General features: G+C 35.7%; 1 protein-coding gene across 3 annotated transcripts in view; it reads right to left on the bottom strand.

Moving 5' to 3' along the window:
- The window catches only part of FNDC3A (fibronectin type III domain containing 3A), a 171,255-nt gene that overhangs the window by 12,124 nt on the left and 140,884 nt on the right, over positions 1 to 18,247 (bottom strand). For all 3 annotated transcript variants that reach the window (XM_072760551.1, XM_072760552.1, XM_026017195.2), the window contains 11 exons: positions 17,744 to 17,918; positions 16,102 to 16,188; positions 8,462 to 8,600; positions 7,726 to 7,794; positions 6,820 to 6,938; positions 5,386 to 5,491; positions 5,123 to 5,298; positions 3,383 to 3,496; positions 2,505 to 2,654; positions 2,119 to 2,402; positions 1,808 to 2,020 (listed from right to left, as the gene is read on the bottom strand). In XM_072760551.1, coding sequence (XP_072616652.1) covers positions 1,808 to 2,020; positions 2,119 to 2,402; positions 2,505 to 2,654; positions 3,383 to 3,496; positions 5,123 to 5,298; positions 5,386 to 5,491; positions 6,820 to 6,938; positions 7,726 to 7,794; positions 8,462 to 8,600; positions 16,102 to 16,188; positions 17,744 to 17,918 — 1,632 coding nt within the window. The remainder of the gene's footprint in view (positions 1 to 1,807; positions 2,021 to 2,118; positions 2,403 to 2,504; positions 2,655 to 3,382; positions 3,497 to 5,122; positions 5,299 to 5,385; positions 5,492 to 6,819; positions 6,939 to 7,725; positions 7,795 to 8,461; positions 8,601 to 16,101; positions 16,189 to 17,743; positions 17,919 to 18,247) is intronic.

Here is an 18,247-nt window from a genome sequence, read left to right on the forward strand (position 1 = left end):
TAAATTTAGATAGTAAATTTACAATATCATAAAAGTTTTTAATTTATTTTCCACAGCTATAAGCCATACTCATACCTTACAATTCTCTAGATTAGCTAAATGTTAATTAAGCTTATTGTTCTAGCTTATTAATATTATTTTTACATATATATATATTTTTATTTATGAGAGTCACACAGAGAGAGAGAGAGAGGCAGAGACACAGGCAGAGGGAGAGGCAGGCTCCATGTACCGGGAGCCCGACGTAGGATTCGATACCGGGTCTCCAGGATGGCGCCCTGGGCCAAAGGCAGGCGCCAAACCGCTGTGCCACCCAGGGATCCCAATATTATTTATATTTAATGGAATTTTTATTCTATCACATTTCAGTCAACTGCTAGTTAGACCTGTTTCCAGTAAACCTTCTTGCATTATCCTAAATGTAAATGCTACAAAGGGCATAAAAATAACTTACAGAATTAATTCACCCAATGATAACAACACATATTAAAGATAAATGGCTATACCAAAAATCTGTAGCAAGGTAAAGAACCTCCTTCTGGAGGTAAGGCCTTACAAAGTGTACATAAAATTCTGCCAATAACAAAGGCTAACATTTATAGAGGCACAGATTTCAGAAAATGATCAATACTGTTTGCTCTGTATAATGCTCTTACTAGTATACAATATGTTTAATTTTGTATGTTATTTTAAATGCGTAAGATTTCTGAGAGTACTTATGTAAAAAAGTATCATGAATATTCCATTATTGAATATTTGGCTAAGACACAAACACAACACAAAAAGCAAAGTGGGAAGACCTTTGGAAAAGCTGCTACTAGCACTCTGAATCCATGAGATTATACAGATTGTTTCTTATAAGCTGAGTGAATAGTAGAAAAGTAAAATTTAAATTCTTAAAAATATTAGAATAACTCCTGTAAAGGGTATATGGTATTGTTTACATGGGCTATAATGCCAATAAACAGCCTCAGATTTCCATTTGAATAATTTGTATTACAAATCTTTTGATTTATGATTAAAAATGATTTGGTGGGATACTATATGGCACGGATGTCAAGAAAATGTAAAGGACAGCAAAGATGAGAACCTAGCAGGAGGACTAGCTAATAATCAGAGACTAACCAAGTCTGACAGTGAGGAACTAAACTGTATTTACTTAGCATGCAGGTTCTGTGACAGGGGTGTGGAGGAAAGAAAGTCAGACATAGGGGTCTTAAGCCAATCAATTATTTACTGTCAAAACCACCTCTGCTGGAAATAAGGGCTTAAGAACTTTTTTGGTAGCAAAGATTGTTTCTTTTACTAGCATGAAGAGAGTAAATGGGTTAGAGAAGAGAGTCAAAGAATAGCCCATTTAATTTTTCTCTTGGCATCCTACTCACAAGTTATAAACAGGAAATCATCACTATATCTTCTGGTCTTTTGAAAATAGCACATTTAAAATTACTTATTAGAATTCTTTTTTTTTTATTTTTATTTTTTTACTTATTAGAATTCTAACCTAGTTTTGAAATCTTATTAACTTCTGTTTATTTAGATTTATATACTTAAGACCTAAGAAACTATAAAGTAGCAATTAAAAACACCTACCTTGCATTCTTTTTTTTTTTTTTTTAAGATTTTTATTTATTCATGAGAGAGAGAGAGAGAGAGAGAGAGAGAGAGAGAGGCACAGACACAGGCAGAGGGAGAAGCAGGCTCCATGCAGGGAGCCTGATGTGGGACTCGATCCTGGGTCTCTAGGATCATGCCCTGGGCCGAAGGCAGGCGCTGAACCACTGAGCCACCCAGGGATCCCACCTACCTTCCATTCTTATCCTCCATCTGAAGGTGGTACTGAATAGAATCTGTTGACAGTGTTTTTGGGGTTCCTTCTCCCCATTTCAGCTTAAGGTTCTGGTGGCTGAAGGCAACACATTCCAGACGAGGTGGATCAGGAGGGAGGGGCTTAGTTTTTAATTTTATCATGTGGCTGAAAGGACCAGCTCCAAGGCTATTCAAGGCTTGAATTCGTATTCTAAGTGCCACATTAAGAAAAAAAAAATCAGTTATGATCACTCTATTTAAAGTTTCTCTCTGACCTAGGCAAAAATTAACATAGTGTGTAGAGTGTACCTGTATGTTGTATCTGGTTGCAAATTGTCTATAATATAGCTTGTAACCTTTCCCACTGTCAAGGGCTGTTTATCTCCAAAGTCTATGCTGTAGGCAAGGATTTCCGAACCATGGTCACAAGGCTTTTCCCAGCTTATTGCAAGGCATGTAGAAGGTGAATAATAGGGATTTTCTATATCATCATCACTTATTTCTTGAAGACAAGTCACAATAGCAGGAACTGATGGTGGAGTCACACAGGCTACTACTTCACTGAAAGGGCCTGCACCCACAATACTCAGAGCCTACAAATTAACAGAACCTATAAGTTAACAAAAACATGACCATCAAAATGCTCACAGAACACAAAGCTCTGGCTAGAATAACAAGGCCCTGACCACCTTTACCTGGACTCTGCAATAATAGGTAGTTGCTGGTGAAAGTCCTTTTAATTCATAACTGAGACCAGGCCCACAGTAACACATCTGCATACTTCCTTCGACACCTCCCCACTCCAATCGATATTCAGTGACATCAGTTCCATTACTCAAAGGGACCTTTAAAATTTAAGAAAAAGAAAAGGTCTTAAGGTCTTGATATTGATCAAATGGTTTTTAGGCAAAAATGTTCTTTACCTGAGGCATATCAAAAACCGACTGGTCTTGCTTTTGAATTTCTTTAAAATGTTTAAGTAGAATTAAAACTGTTCATTATTACATTTTTATTCATTAAGGTCACCTGAATGTAAGACTGGTCAAAAAATATCCTTGTTTCCAACTAGAAATAAAAATATGACTGAATCACTTCAGAAAGAAAATTTTAAGGTGAATTTTGAAGTCAAAATAATTCAATTAAGTAATATAAATGTTAAACCATGTAAGGACATTTTCTGTTAAATTTCAAAGGAAGCTGAAAATGCAATTATCATTACTGATTATTACTATACACAATAAACAGAGTGGAGATAATAAATATAAGAGAAATAGTATTAGACTAATTCCTATGAATGTTTGTTCTGAACATTAAGCTCAGTCAGTGGCTAAGTGTATCAGTAATGAGGCCAAGCCTTTGAAAAAAATACAAAGCACATCATGAATAAGAAACTCTGTACTTGTAATGCAAATATACCTTACTTAAATGCGTCCTAAAGATAAAAAAATTCACTTTTTACCACATGAATTTAACTAGGACTTATTGTCTGCATAATTTAGGAGGTGAAATGAACAGTAACTCTATTCTTTTAGATGAACTACTCTAATCATTTAAAGTAGGTAAATTACAATACCTCCCAATTTACTTGCGCACAAGTTGCAGATCTGCATGTAACTTGAGGAGGCTTGCATTGATCTGGTGGTCCAGGGGCTGTAGTAATATCACATTTTTCTGAAAATGGTCCAAACTAGAAAAACAAATATAGCCAGTGTTTTCATTTTTTACCCACTGACTGCACAGCTCTTCATAAATATTCACATAAATAAATAATTAAATGCATTATTCCTCTCCTTCAAGACAAACTGGCCATAATAAAACTCCAAAAGCATTCACAGAAAGTAAAAAGATGCAATGATCATGGAAGTGATGATGTGCGGGTATTTTTAAGTTTTATCTACTGTCCTTTCTTCTCCTTTTTCCTTCGTGAACTGGTTTCTGTAAGAAGGGCAGGGTATCAGGGAATTGAGTATGTGGAATAAGTCAGAAGAGATTATATGAGGATATAACAAACGCATGGGGGGGGAATCATAGGTATAAATTAGATATTAAAATTTAGAATAGATTTAAAAAGAGTCTAAAATGTATAGTCTCTGGAAATGAAGAAAGCAACTATTTAAGATGATATTGACAAATTTTCAGTATTCTGAAAATACAGATTAAAAACACTAGCAGTAGAGATGCTATCCCAGCCTTGTGGGGCTGACAAGATGACTTCAGACAGGAAACGATGATTTATGTTAGAATGGCCAACAAAGTACTGACATAAGAAACTTTAAGTCTGTAGATACAGATACTGAACTCAATTGGAGAACAGGACTAAGATATAATACAGGTCACTGAAGTATGAAATAATGGGAGAGGAGAGACTTATCAGTTTAATTTTGTGAAACTGTAATTACAGAATAATTAGAGAATGTTACTCAATTGAGGCAAGAAACTACTGCTTTGTCCTTAGAGAACCCGCTTTAATGCAGAGATGAGAGATGTCCTGGTTGAGTGGAAAGGGCTTTGGCTCTGGAGTCTGACAATCCTGAGTCTGTGGTTTATCATTTAGCCTTTCTGAACTCTAGCCTCTTCAGCTATAAAATGGAGATATCACCTATTTTGTCCATTTTATGGAGTTGTACAGATACATAGATAATGCTTTCTAAAAAGTCAGATAAAACCAGAAATGCTTAAAGTTTTTTTTCCTTAGGTAAAAAATGAATTACAATTAGTAGCCAACTGAAAGTAAATGCTGCATATAACCAGCCTCAAAAACTTAATTACTCCAAGTATTTCAATTACTCCAAGTATGGTCTTGTTTCTACTCTACTTTTCTTATTAAAGCAAATCCTACTAGCACCACCTGAAAGGCAAACTTTGGCATAGCTAAAGTCCAAAGTGTCACAAATTTTAAGTGGGATTTGAAAATATCGAGATTCTAGAACTAAGTTACCGTATGTATATACAGACCTCTCTCTTGTTTATCTCTATAAGCTTATTAAAAACTGCAAAATTTGGGGGCACCTAGGACGCTCAGTCAGAGTGGCTGACTCTTCATTTTGGCTCAAGTTATGATCTCAGGGTCCTGGGACAGAGCTCCATGTTCAGTGGGGAGTCTGCTTGTCCTCCTCCCTCTGCCCACTCCCCCCACCCCACACCAGAGCCCCTTCCTCTGCTCTCTCAAATAAATAAATAAATTCTTAAAAAAATCCAGAAAACAACTGTAAACTCTGGGGTCACATGTTGAAAGCAAAATGGCTAATGGGTGCAATTATATATGTCATGAAATACCACTGTGATTATAATTCAATCAGTAGAGCTTTCCTACCCCCATTTTGTTAGCTGCATGCAGTCTGAAGCTGTAAGTTTTTCCAGGAAGAAGGTTGCTCACTGTACATTCTACTTCAGAACCTTGGTAAACTTCTCTTGGTTCATCTTTTTCTACAGGAGACATTTCCACACCGTAGCAGAAAATGGGTGACCCACCATCAACCAGAGGGGGTCCTAAAGGTGGAAAGATTTATGCAGTTTAACCAAAGGAATACATTTAGGACTAACTTAATTAAAATTTATTACCAAAATGGAAATTACCCCATCGTAACTGTATTTCTTTTGCTTTGGGTCTACCCTGTAATCTGGGAGGGAGGCATGGGCCTGGAGGCACAGCTGGAGTCTGCACAAGTAAAGATTCAGATACCTGCCAAAACAAAAGCAGTAACAAAACAAAAATGCCCCAACCAATCAGATTGCTTTTGTTAAAGGAAAACAACATGAACACAAAGACTGCACTGATAATTTGAAATTCTACCCGACTTTCAACTGAAAAGAAATAAAAGTTCTAAATAAAAAACTCAAATCATTAAAACTCTAATTTTATATAGACAAATAAAGACACATACTATGTGACTACTATATACAAAGAAAGTTACTTAGTATTTTTTCCAAACATAAATAAAATATTTAGTCATCATCATATTCAGAAAGATATCCTATATGAGAATGCTATAATGCTGAATTAGAAAATTGGGACTTTTTTGGGGGGAGCAGGGGACTTGATTTAATACAGGAAGATTTTATTAGATAAAATGAAGTAATCGGATCCTAAGCCTGTGGGGGCAGGACATGCACTCAGTTTCATAGTACTCACGTTTTCTAATACTTATAAGTTCATTTTTTAAAAAGGTACCTTTCAAAAAAAAAAAAAAAAGGTACCTTTATTGCACTAAATTCCATTTGAAAAATGGTAACAGTTTTTAATACTCCATGAACTCATTCTTGGTTAAATTCATTAAAAAAAGAAATCACTCCTATTAAAAAAATGCCTCTCCAGAACATTACAAATATCTCACATATAATCAGTGGTGTACTTTAAGTCCATTTTGGTTAGTGGATCTCTATTCATAAAAATAACTACCAATTTCTGCAATAAGTAAATATTAGAATCTGTGTTTAAACAGCAAATGACATTTTATGATTTGTCCTGATTCACATAATTTATGGAATGATCAGTCTACAATTATTTTACTTTTATTTCTGTTAGGTATAATTATTTTTTTTTTAATTTTTATTTATTTATGATAGTCACAGAGAGACAGAGAGAGAGGCAGAGACATAGGCAGAGGGAGAAGCAGGCTCCATGCACCAGGAGCCCGACGTGGGATTCGATCCCGGGTCTCCAGGATCGCGCCCTGGGCCAAAGGCAGGCGCCAAACCGCTGCGCCATCCAGGGATCCCCCTGTTAGGTATAATTATTGAACATCAATCCTAAAATTTATCTTTATAAATCTTTCTGCAACATTTTTGTATATCTGTTGTTCCAAAGCTAAACATCAACCAGACAATACATATTCACTGAGAAATGATTAATAAGTCAAGTTCTATTTTGGAATATTCTGCTCAGTATAAAATTAATCACCTGGGTTACAGAAATTACTTTGGATACATTTCAAATTTTGAGGTGACATCTGGTGATCTCATCTTATTTGACTCAAACTTGGAAAAAAAAAATCTACATGTAAGTATTACCGCACTCTGTCCTCCATCACTGATGCAGTAAACTCGTAAACGATAGAAACAGCCTGGATTCAGTCGATCACAAAGATGTTCTCTAGTAGCTCCACTGTATATCATATCCCATTTGTTTCCTGTAAGGTGAAGAATTATGTTCAGTCAGCTACAAGGTAATGTTTAACGTTTTGGTATCACGGACACGGCAGGTATCCTAGCTTCACTCGTAAGTGTTTATGTAATTTGTCAGAAACAATTTAAGCTTGCTTCGAGTTTCCTGGAGATGATCTAATTTTCTTTATGTTACAGCTTCCTAGACAAATCTGCATGGCTTTGTTGAAATGAAATATCTCTGTAACTCTGTACAGACTTTGGCTTACATTGATAATCTGCTTTTAATTAAACATTTTAAATGTGTTTACTGGTCTAGTAATAACATTATAACACACAAAGAGTAGAAAGAACCAATACCATAGGAAGTTTAGTCTTAATTAAAAGACATTATTTTTCAGGAAACAGTTCATTGCATAGAAATAGATTGTTAAATGTATGATTCAAAAATAAAGTTCACAAGGTACAGAAAATATTACTAAAACTACTATAATGTAAGTTAAACTTTGCAAGATAATTTTTATCTGATATGTCTGGTTATAAATCTAACTAAATAAACCTTCAGAAGACTTGAGATATACTGGAACGGAGTGATGCAAACAAATGAGAAAGGAAATAAAATGCAAATGTAAATGTAATAATACAGGTGTATAGGAGTCTTACGTTTGATTCACTGTATTTCTAGAGATTACTACTTAAAATACTAACTGCTATAAACAAAGGAGAATGGAGAGTGAAAGAAAAGAGATCATATAAACTGTAGTCATGAAGAGCAGAGGCATACATCTATTAATTTTTGGTAGCTGTTCTTACCATTGGAACCTTCTGCCATCTCCACTACATACTTATTGATGGCTGCGCCTCCATTGTCTTTTGGTGGGTCTATCCAAAGAGGTAAAAGTGGTATTAGGTAAAGTAAATACAAGTAAACAATGACAAAAATCCTAATAAGCAGAATGCAAAATCTAAGACTGTTTAAAAAATAAAAAGAATCACCTGCAATGCTTTTTTAAAAACTAACACCAGCATTTCATTACTCTACTGATTTTGCATTAGGTAGTGCATAAGCAGGTGTTCAATAAATGTGTTTTATTAATTTTTTTCAAGCTTTACTTAAGCAACTTCCACACCTGATGTACGGCTTGAACTCACAACCGAGCCCAAGATCAAGAGTTGGATGCTCTTCTGACTGAGCCAGCCAGGCACCCCAACAAATGTGTGAGTAAGTGATTTTCATTTCTCACGAGGACCAAGATGACCTAGGTGATCTACAGCTACAATTTCAGCAATCATTCATTTCACTCAGTGCTACCTCTGCTCATAGTCCTACTATAGATGCTGAGTTCTTCCGGTATCAGATATGAACTCTGTATTCATGTGAGTGCAAAGTTTTCCACAAAAAAGATCCTCAAACAATGAATGATTCTCACATTCTGTCTTGAACTTGCTTAATCTAACAAATTTACTCAACTATCCTAAAAAATATCTTAATATTCAAATCATTTTAATCAAATACAAAAGTAATGATGTACAAATATGCATATCTTACCCCAAGTTATTTTAAAACTGTGTGAATGTATCTTTCCTTTAACTGAAGGCTTCACAGGTACTCCTGGCTTATCAGGGCATGTAGTAAATTCTACTACTTCACTTGGATTACTTTTACCTTCTGAGTTGTAAGCAATAACCTGTGACATAAAACAATTAATATCTGTTACCTAATGATAATAGCTTAAAAAAAGTGATGAGAGATAAATAAGCACAACCAAATGATAAAGTTTCAGACTATGATGGTTTGTTTATGTGAGAACTGCTTATCTTCAGCAGGGACTCAGCACATTTGAGGATTATTTAGGTATAATCCCCTTTTAGAGTCAGTTCTGGGAATACAACTTTAAGCCTAACATTTTGATACCAACCAAGAGTCATCAAAGGAATAAGCTATAATCTGATGGTACTTGATAGGCTTTGGGTTTGATTTATTCTTTTACTCTTCTTTGGGTTTAAAAAAAAATGTCCATAAATTCTTTCAACTTGCTTTATTCAGAGAGAAGCTAATTCCTCTTCCCATTGAATTTTTTTAAAAATTTATTTATTCATAGAAATGCAGATTGAGAGAGAGAGAGAGAGAGAGAGAGGCAGAGACACAGGCAGAGGGAGAAGCAGGCTCCATGCAGGGAGCCTGACGTGGGACTCCATCCAGGGTCTCCAGGATCATGCCCTGGGCTGCAGGTGGGGCTAAACTGCTGCGCCACTGGGGCTGCCCCTGAATTGTTTTTAATAACTTGCTTCCAATACAGTGTAACAGAAATGACAGTGTGTAGCTTTCCTACAGAGAAGCCCATCTGGTGAGAAACTGAAGTTTCTGACCAGTTGAGAGGAAATGAGGGCTACCAACCACCTGAGTGAACTTGGGAGCAAATCCTCCAGCCCCAGTCACGCCTTCAGGTGATTGTAGCCCTAGCTGGCATCTTGACTGCAATCTCACATAAATTCTGCATCAGAACCACCCAGCTAAGCCAGTCCTGAATTCCCGACCCACAGACACTGTGATAAAATGAATGCTTGTTTTTTCAAGCTATTAAGTTGTGCAGCAATAAATATAATTCGTATCTAAGTTTTACTTTATCTCTTCTATTGAATTTAAAGCTCGTAAAGTCTAATATCAAACTTGATAGGATTTTCTCTTTTCTAAACCGTCTCTATCTTTGCTCTTATCAGCAGAAAGTACTATCATCTACTTATGCTCAAGTCAAAAATCAAGAAACATCCTTGATTTTTCTTTCTCTAAACCTACATCTTAAATATATTAGCAAATCCTGTCAACTCTACCTCCACTTTTGTTTTGTTTTGTTTTGTTTTATTTATTTTATTTATTTATTTATGATAGTCACACAGAGAGAGAGAGAGGCAGAGACACAGGCAGAGGGAGGAGCAGGCCCCATGCACCGGGAGCCCAACGTGGGATTCCATCCCGGGTCTCCAGGATCGCACCCTGGGCCAAAGGCAGGCGCTAAACCGCTGCACCACCCAGGGATCCCTACCTCCACTTTTCTGTTTTCTTCTACTACTACCACCTTAGTCAAGGCTTCCTTTATCCTATCTTTTCTGAATGCCTACAATATGCTACTAACTAGTTTGCTAGCTTCCATTCCTTCTCCCAACCCTATTTTCTACACAACTACCAAAGGGATTTTATTACTTCTTAGCTTAGAACCTTTCCAACAGCTTCTGATTTTACTCAATATAAAATCTAAATTCCCTAATGGACTACAATACTATGTGATTTCCCCCCTAACTACCTCCACTTTATGGTCTTTTGCATTACCAGTTATTTCCCCTGCCTAAAATGTTCTTTCTGATCATGACATGCTAACTCCTTGTTATTCAGATTTGTCTGTCATTTCCAAAAACACTTCTTGACTACCCATTCTATCACCTCACCCTAATTTAGTTAATCCACATAGCACTTATCACCATCAGCTATTTACTTGCTTACTGTCTATTCCCCCAACTAGCATATTAGGTGTTTTGATTATTTTTTTTTAAGATTTTATTTATTTATTAAAGAGACACAAAGAGAGAGAGCAGGGCAGAGAAACAGGTAGAGGGAGAAACAGGCGCCATGCATGGAGCCTGACATGGGACTTGATCCCAGGTCTCCAGGATCAGGCCCTGGGCCGAAGGCGGTGCTAAACCACTGAGCAATCTGGGCTGCCCAAGTGTTTTGATTATTATTGTACTCTTAGTACAGTGCTTTAGTTTAGAGCAGTGCTTTATTATAGAGTAGATGCTCAATAATTACTGGATGACTCACAGACAAGGTCCTTTATGACATGACATGATAATATAAAGATCTAAATAAATCTATCCCTAAATAACTCATGCAGCCCATGAAACCTCAGTAGAATTTGGTTCAATTGTTCAATTTTGCTCAGGCTTCCTCAGTCCTCCCACGCACTATAATGGATTTTCAGGATGTTTTATCTGCTGCTTTACACATTAGACTACAAAGATGATCAAAACACTTCTCAATATGGTACACAGAGACTACTTAAACCTAAAACTAGAAGAAACTATTAAAGTAAGAACAGACTCCCTAAAATCCATAAATATCCACTAATTACATTTTTTAAAGCTATATATTTTGGCACTGACTCTTTTTACTTCAGTTAGCCATGAAGGTATTTAAAGGTTATAAAGCCATATGGTTATCTTCCCACCCCCCACAGTTTTACTAATAGTCAAGAACACTCATTCAGTTCCCCGCCACAGAGGGAGCACTTTGCTAGAACTCCAGGTAGTGCACTTAACTTCAACATGTTTAGAATCTTTATGCAGAAGACAGGCAATATGCTTGTCCAAAGATTTAGGCAACAGATGAAAGATTGCTAAGGCATAAAATGATCCACAACAGCTTTTGAAAAGGTTAACAGAAGTGATATGGAGTCTTCATGGGCAAGAGCAGTAAAAGGGCAAACTTGGCTAAGAGGGAAAACAGAAAGCCCTGGGTATAGAGCAGAAATGAAAAGTAAATAGTGAGCTCTGTTCAAAGAAGTAATCAATCTCGTGATAGCCAGTTCAAGTAAGGAGTGAAAGGCAGTGCATTTTAAAAAAACTAAGTGCATCAGAATATAGAGAATCTTCTGTGAACCTAAGGAAATTGTTTTTTTTAGAGGGAAAGCTGTATTTCAGAATGATTAATCTAGGTATAAAACAGAACTCAGAAGGTAATTAGAAGGTAAAAGAATAGCCTGATAACAACACAGAACAGGTTTGGAGATTTAGTATTCTTCAGAACAGAATTTAGTATTCTTAGTATTATTCAGAATGACAGCTGATAGAAGGCAAAGAGCTGATGTATCCAAGAGAGAAAGGGACATAATAAGAACTTAGGACTTAACTTGGGCACACTGAGTTTAGGGCAAAGGAGAAAGGAACACATCATAAAAGGACACTGGACATGATGATGATGAGGAAGGGAACATCTTTACTGTCATTGATCCTGACATTTAAGTGTATAACTGAATTTCAAATATGGAAATTAAGTTGATGGATCTAAATACTGGTTGATTTCTCTCCACCTGTAAAAAGGCCTCAAAATAAGTAACAAGCTGCAGTGAAAGTACTTAAGGGTTCTCAACTCAAGGTACTCAGAACTCAAGCCTTGCTGCTTGAAAAACTATTTTCAGGAACTTTAGGAAATAAGACATGAGCCTCCTAGTGGCCCAGAGTCATAGGACTGGCTACTAGCCTCTGAAGCCTTTAATAATAATAAGAAATATAATTATCATTTTAAATTTGGACAACAGGTCCTAGAGAGCCCAGCTTTCCAGTGAACCATCTGATAGAATCAGCATTGAATGTCATTCTGAATTTTAAATGATTTTAAGAATTCTGGCTGCTTTCTTATGCTTTAATTTTTTTGTAAAGATTTTATTTATTTATTCATGAGAGACAGAGAGAGAGAGAGAGAGAGAGAGAGGCAAAGACACAGGCAGAGGGAGAAGCAGGCTCCATGCAGGGAGCCCAATGTGGGACTCAATCCTGGGACTCCAGGGTCACAGCCTGAGCCGAAGGCAAATGCTTAAATGCTGAGCCACCCAGGCGTCCTTGCTTTATATTTTTGTTTTAATTTTTTTTTAAATTTTAAAATTTTTTCACTGTTCCAATTTTGTTCTAGTGTTTAAAGTGTCCTAGGATTGGCTGTAGTGTAGAAACTAGAACTCTGGCATTGGGTAAACTTGGTCATATTAGAATTTTATGTTAATCATATATTCTTACTGTTTCTTTACAAACAGCAATATACTATCTAGTCATTGCCTTCTGGATTATAATATGTTGCTGCTTTTGCTTAGTAATCTAAGATTTCTTTAGTGTTAGGACTATTTTGATATGGTTTGCTTGAAAGAGGAGTCTGCAATGTCAAACTAGAAAGACTGAGGCAGCAATAGGATTTAATGATTCAAAAGTCCCTCAGCACAAGGCAGATTCAAAGTGTCTGAACTTCTAGAAGACTTCAAATAGTCATCATTTTTTATTTCCTACTATTTCTTTCCTCCTTTATATCAGTGGTTCTTAAATTCAGCAAGCATCAGAATCACCTGGAGAGTCTGCTGAAACATACTGTTAGGCTTTATCCCAGAATTTTTGATTCAGAAGATCTGAGGGGGCCAGAAAACTTACATTTCTAACAAGTTCCCAGGTGGTGTTGGTAGAATGGTCTGTTGATCGTATTTGTGGAACTAATACTCTAAGTTCTTATCACTATTTTAATTTATTATTTAATAAGCCAGTATAGAATCCTCTCCTATAAGCCAGTGATTTGTTAAGAGGTAGTTTAGAAACACTGTTTTCTCATCCTCTCTCTAGTTTTTTGGGGTTACTTTTTCTAAGGGCTCCTCCTCTTGGCAATTCTGACTGTATAACCTGCAATTCGAATGTGACTACCACAGTGAAACAATTTTAAATAAAAATTTGTGACTTTTAAAAATAGTGGATCATGAGAAATTTAACTCCTTTTGTGTATATTTTTGTCTCTGTGTGGCATAACACCATGGTGTTACATGATAGAATTCTAAGAATTTTAATAAACTTACCAAATTATAAAGATCTTAACATTTGCTCCTTAGAAAACTTGGTATGTTACTGAAGCAAAATACAATCCAACGTCATCTTAAGAGGAAAACTGAATGAATGTACTTACTTCTTAGGTATTTTATAAATCTTGTAAATATGAAAACTCTATTTTGAAATTAAGATCATTCAGTGTTATAAGTTTTAAAAATGAAGTTAATATATATGATAAAGCATAATAAATATAATTATTATGCTCTCCATAATCAAATTACTCATTATGAAAAATTTTCTAAGGTTCTCAAGGAATAATAAAATTTATTTTTGCCCTTTAATAGTGAGATCAATTTACAGTGGCTTCTATCGTTTATTTGAAATGATTTGATTAAATAAACACTGACTGGAAAATAGGAATGTTCAATTTATCAACTAGTACGCATCTTGTATTTTTAGGAAAACATCTGCACAAAAACGTAGGTTGGCTTATATTAACTAATTCAAGCAGGCTCCATGCAGGGAGCCAATGTGGGACTCGATCCCGGGACTCCAGGATCATGTTCTGTGAAACACAATGTATATCCCTGATCAAGTCAGGGTTAAAACACTTAGAATGGGAGATATACTAGGAAACATAAAGAATTTCAAGAATCTCCTTAGGAGATGAATTTTCAAGGCTTGCTGTTGCTTTAAGTAAGCAAGAATGATACATATAGTCACCAGGCTTCAGTCAAGCGATACATGACACGAAGAGTCTCTGCTTTCCTCCTAAAATAATTCAATGTAAAGGCCAACAGGTAGGCTAAACAAAGCAAGTATCTGTGCTAGGGGATAGGTGGATTGGCTGGAGGCAGTAGCATCTGCCTAAGTAGGAAGTCAAACACCCTGAAGAGACTTTATGGGAAGGAAGGAATTTGTTCCACAGTGAAATATAATGAACGTAACTGGGGCAAAGTTTCTTGCTAATGACGAAGGGAGCTAGAAATAAGAAAAAGGAGAAAACTAGAATTAACCTATGGTATTAAAATTGGAGGTTTGTGGTGTACACTCATGGTTTAAAAAATCTATCTACAGAAATACAGATGTAAATGTGTTTGTGCATATAAACTTTGTGTGTACATACAGAAGTAACACACATACATACATACAGTACGTAGCTCTGTCCATTGAGAGGGTGTCCAGGAATAGCAAAACTTTTACAGCAATAAGTATACTTACTATCCAGACTTTGGCTTCTAAATACTACTGTCCACTAAAAGGACCCAGGTGCTTTGAGAAATGACCAATTCCAAGGCTGAAGAAGGGAAAGCACAAGATGAGACTGGAATATCATGTGCCAGAAAGGAAAGGCTCAAAGAATAATGGGGGGCACATTTCTAAAAGATCTGAAAGCCACCCTGAAGGAGCTCTTAAATCTGAAATAATTTGAGTCTCACAACTGATAATCATAGTAACAAAAATAACCCACTCAGTAAATAGGAATCCATCAGTTCATACTAATATAAATGAGAAGAGAAAGCTTTTCCTTATAGTATAATGCCAACTAATAAATGTAGAAGAGATGATAAAATTGAAAAATCACACTTAGAAATCATTAATCAGTAATAATTGATTCAGGCAAGAATTATCAACGGGTGTTAAAACCAGTAGTGAAAGTTTGATGAAAAACAAGATGTTTACATAGGATTTACAAAATACTTATTACAAAGGGAGAAAGAACAACCTTAGAGTGAAGAAACATGGTATATACAACCTTCATCAAGTGACTACCAGTAATGGGACAAACCGAAATTGTGCACCATTTGATATAATGTATTAGGAAAATAATACCATTACTTTTTTAGATATCTCTGACAAAAAAGCATATTCTGAATGTGTTTAAACAACATTCACATTTTAGAATATATTTGTTCACAGAATACAAAAAAAAGTTCCATGAAACATTAACATTATTTGATTTTAAATATATACACAATTTTGATTTTAAATATATACACAATTTGACAAGCAATGTTACATAGTAAGAAAGTAAAGCGGGTAATGCTCATTAGAAAAGGCCAAAACTATTTTAATTTAAATTTAATTTTTTAAAATTTTATTTATTTTTTTTTTTTTTGAGAGTGAAAGAGAGTGCTTAAGCATGAGTTGGGAAAGGTAGTGGGGGAGAGAGAATCCCTAGCAGGCTCCACATCCATGAGCAGGGCTCAATTTCACAATCCTGACACCATAACCTGAGCCAAATTGAAGATTCGGATCCCCAATTGACTGAACACTGTCAACTTGACTGTCCACTCGGACACCCCAAGGACAGAACTTTTATTTTTTAAAGATTTATCTTTATTTGGCAGAGACAGAGAGAGAGAGAGAGAGAGCGCGAGCGTGCGCACAGGCAGGCAGAGGGAGAGGGAGAAGCAGGCTCCCTGTTGAGCAGACAGCCAGACACGGGGCTCAAACCCAGACATGATCCAAGCCAAAGGTAGACGCCTAAGCGAATGAGCCACCCTGGTGCCTCCCACAACTATTTAGATTTAAGACCAAGGAGTGAGGTATATACTTAGCTTTAAAACAATAGGAACAACAAGAACAATAAATCTCTTAAGGGCTTTCAAAGCTTACCTTAAATTTATACTTCGTACTACGTCTGAGATTCTTTACTGTGTAAGCAAGATCTTCTCCGTCATATTTGGGCTTAAAACCATATCCCTGGAAAGGGAAAACAGCCTTTCTTAGATGTCTAACAGCAGAAATATGGGGGATAACAATTATGTAAAAAGATCCAGGTCTAAAAACAAAAAAAAGAATCCAGGTCTTCTTTATGTTCTGTGTACAATGTGATTAATGCTGTTAAGTGTGATCCTCAACTCAATACTTCTATGTTGAATGGACAGACCCAGAAATATTAATGAATGCTTGTAGGAGGATGGAGACCTCATTTTCCATAAAGAGTAACCAAGAGAAGATCTTTCTGTTGAGGGTAAAGTCAGAGCCAATGGTAACTTCACCATCCATAAGCATATCCCTAAAACTAACAGAATTTCCTAGACAGATGTTGTAAGAGCTAAACAGAACTGTAACTATTGAACGTATTTAATTTGCCCTGTGTTTAAGTAAATAAACGGTTGTGCTGGCAGATAGGGATGTCACTTAGGTTTTGAATTGCTATTTATAGCTCCAGGGACAATGCCTCACTACTTTCCCAATGTTATTTTTAAAAATTTAAAAAGTTGATGTGTAATTCACAGACTGTAAAATTCCCATTTTAAAGTATTAAATTCAATCATATATAGTGTATTCAGAAGGTTGTGAAAGCATCACCAAATTCCTAATTCTACAATGAAGCCTGTACTTTATTTTTTGGTTAGCAGTCACTTCCCCTCTTTTCTCATCCACTAATATACTTTCTGTGGATTTGCCTATATCCTTAATAAATGGAATCACATAATATGTGGTCTTTTGTGACTGGATTTTTTTACTTAGCATGTTTTCAAGGTTCAGTCACGTCATGACACGTGTTAGTATGCCATTCCTTTATACAGCTCAATGATATTCCATTGTATGGATATATCACATTTTGTTTATTCATTCATCAATTAATAGACATCTGGGTTGTTCCCAATTTTTGGTTATTATGAATAATGCTATCAACATTCATGTATACATTTCTGTATGAATATGTGTTTTCAATTGTCCTGGATATTGCTGGGAGTGGACCAATGCTATTTTTGACTCATATTGCTTTAAAGTAGCTCTGAAAAGCTGTGAAACTATGTAGAACTCATAGAAGACACCCTAACTCATGTTCAGCTCCATTCTAGCTCACAGGAGACAAGCCACTGGAAACTAGTGTCATGTGAAGCTCTTCATACCTTTTGTGGCACTTGGGAAAGCAGGGTATGAATAAAGCTGGAAAAGATGGACAAATTATTTTCTTATTTTTTAGAGCTGCTTAGGCTAAAAAGGCTGTGGTGATCTTCCCCTTTCTTTATTCTCCCTAAAACATATTTAAAAATGCAGTTCATGCTGTTCGTAGGCACAGAATACATATAAACACACAGAAAGAAACAAAACTCCACCCTACACATCAAGGAAACAAAAGACTGTTTTCTTCCTCGTCCCAATTCCTCCTAAATGACAACCAACCAAGGATTCAAAGGATTTGGGGAAGGATCTAACTATTGTGGCACTAATTACTTATAAGGATTAATGCTACTTGAAATAGGTTTTAAACACTCTACTTAAAATATATATTCATACTTACTGAAGTTTCTTCCTCCATCTCTAAAATGTAAGAAATTCCTTCATCTGATGGTGTTCCTGAAGGCTTACTCCATTGCAAGGATAGCCAAGTAACACCAGCCTTAGTTAATACAGGACTTGCTGGCATAGAAGGGGCACATCCTGAAGTATAATATAAGACTTCTTCACTAAAACCACTGTTGAAATAAATAGTTTTTAAGAATGAATGAAAAAAAAGTTGTTTCTATAGCTAAAGAACTCATTTTTGATGAATGACGTTTTTTGAAAGTGACAAAATTTGATAACTAATTATAATCCAAATAATATATCTTGGATTTGATAATATTTTATGGTAACTAGATCAGATACCTAAAGGTGAACTGGTATTCTTTTAAAGCTGCAATTTATTTAACACCTTCTCTTACAGCTTTTTGTAGGCTAGTAACACATCTTTACTATACAGCAACAGTGATAAACCAAAGCAGAATTTTTAGTGGATAATTTGGACTCTGAGTAATTTATATAA

This window comes from Vulpes vulpes, chromosome 6 (genome assembly GCF_048418805.1).
Source record: "Vulpes vulpes isolate BD-2025 chromosome 6, VulVul3, whole genome shotgun sequence".
Lineage (NCBI taxonomy): Eukaryota > Metazoa > Chordata > Mammalia > Carnivora > Canidae > Vulpes > Vulpes vulpes.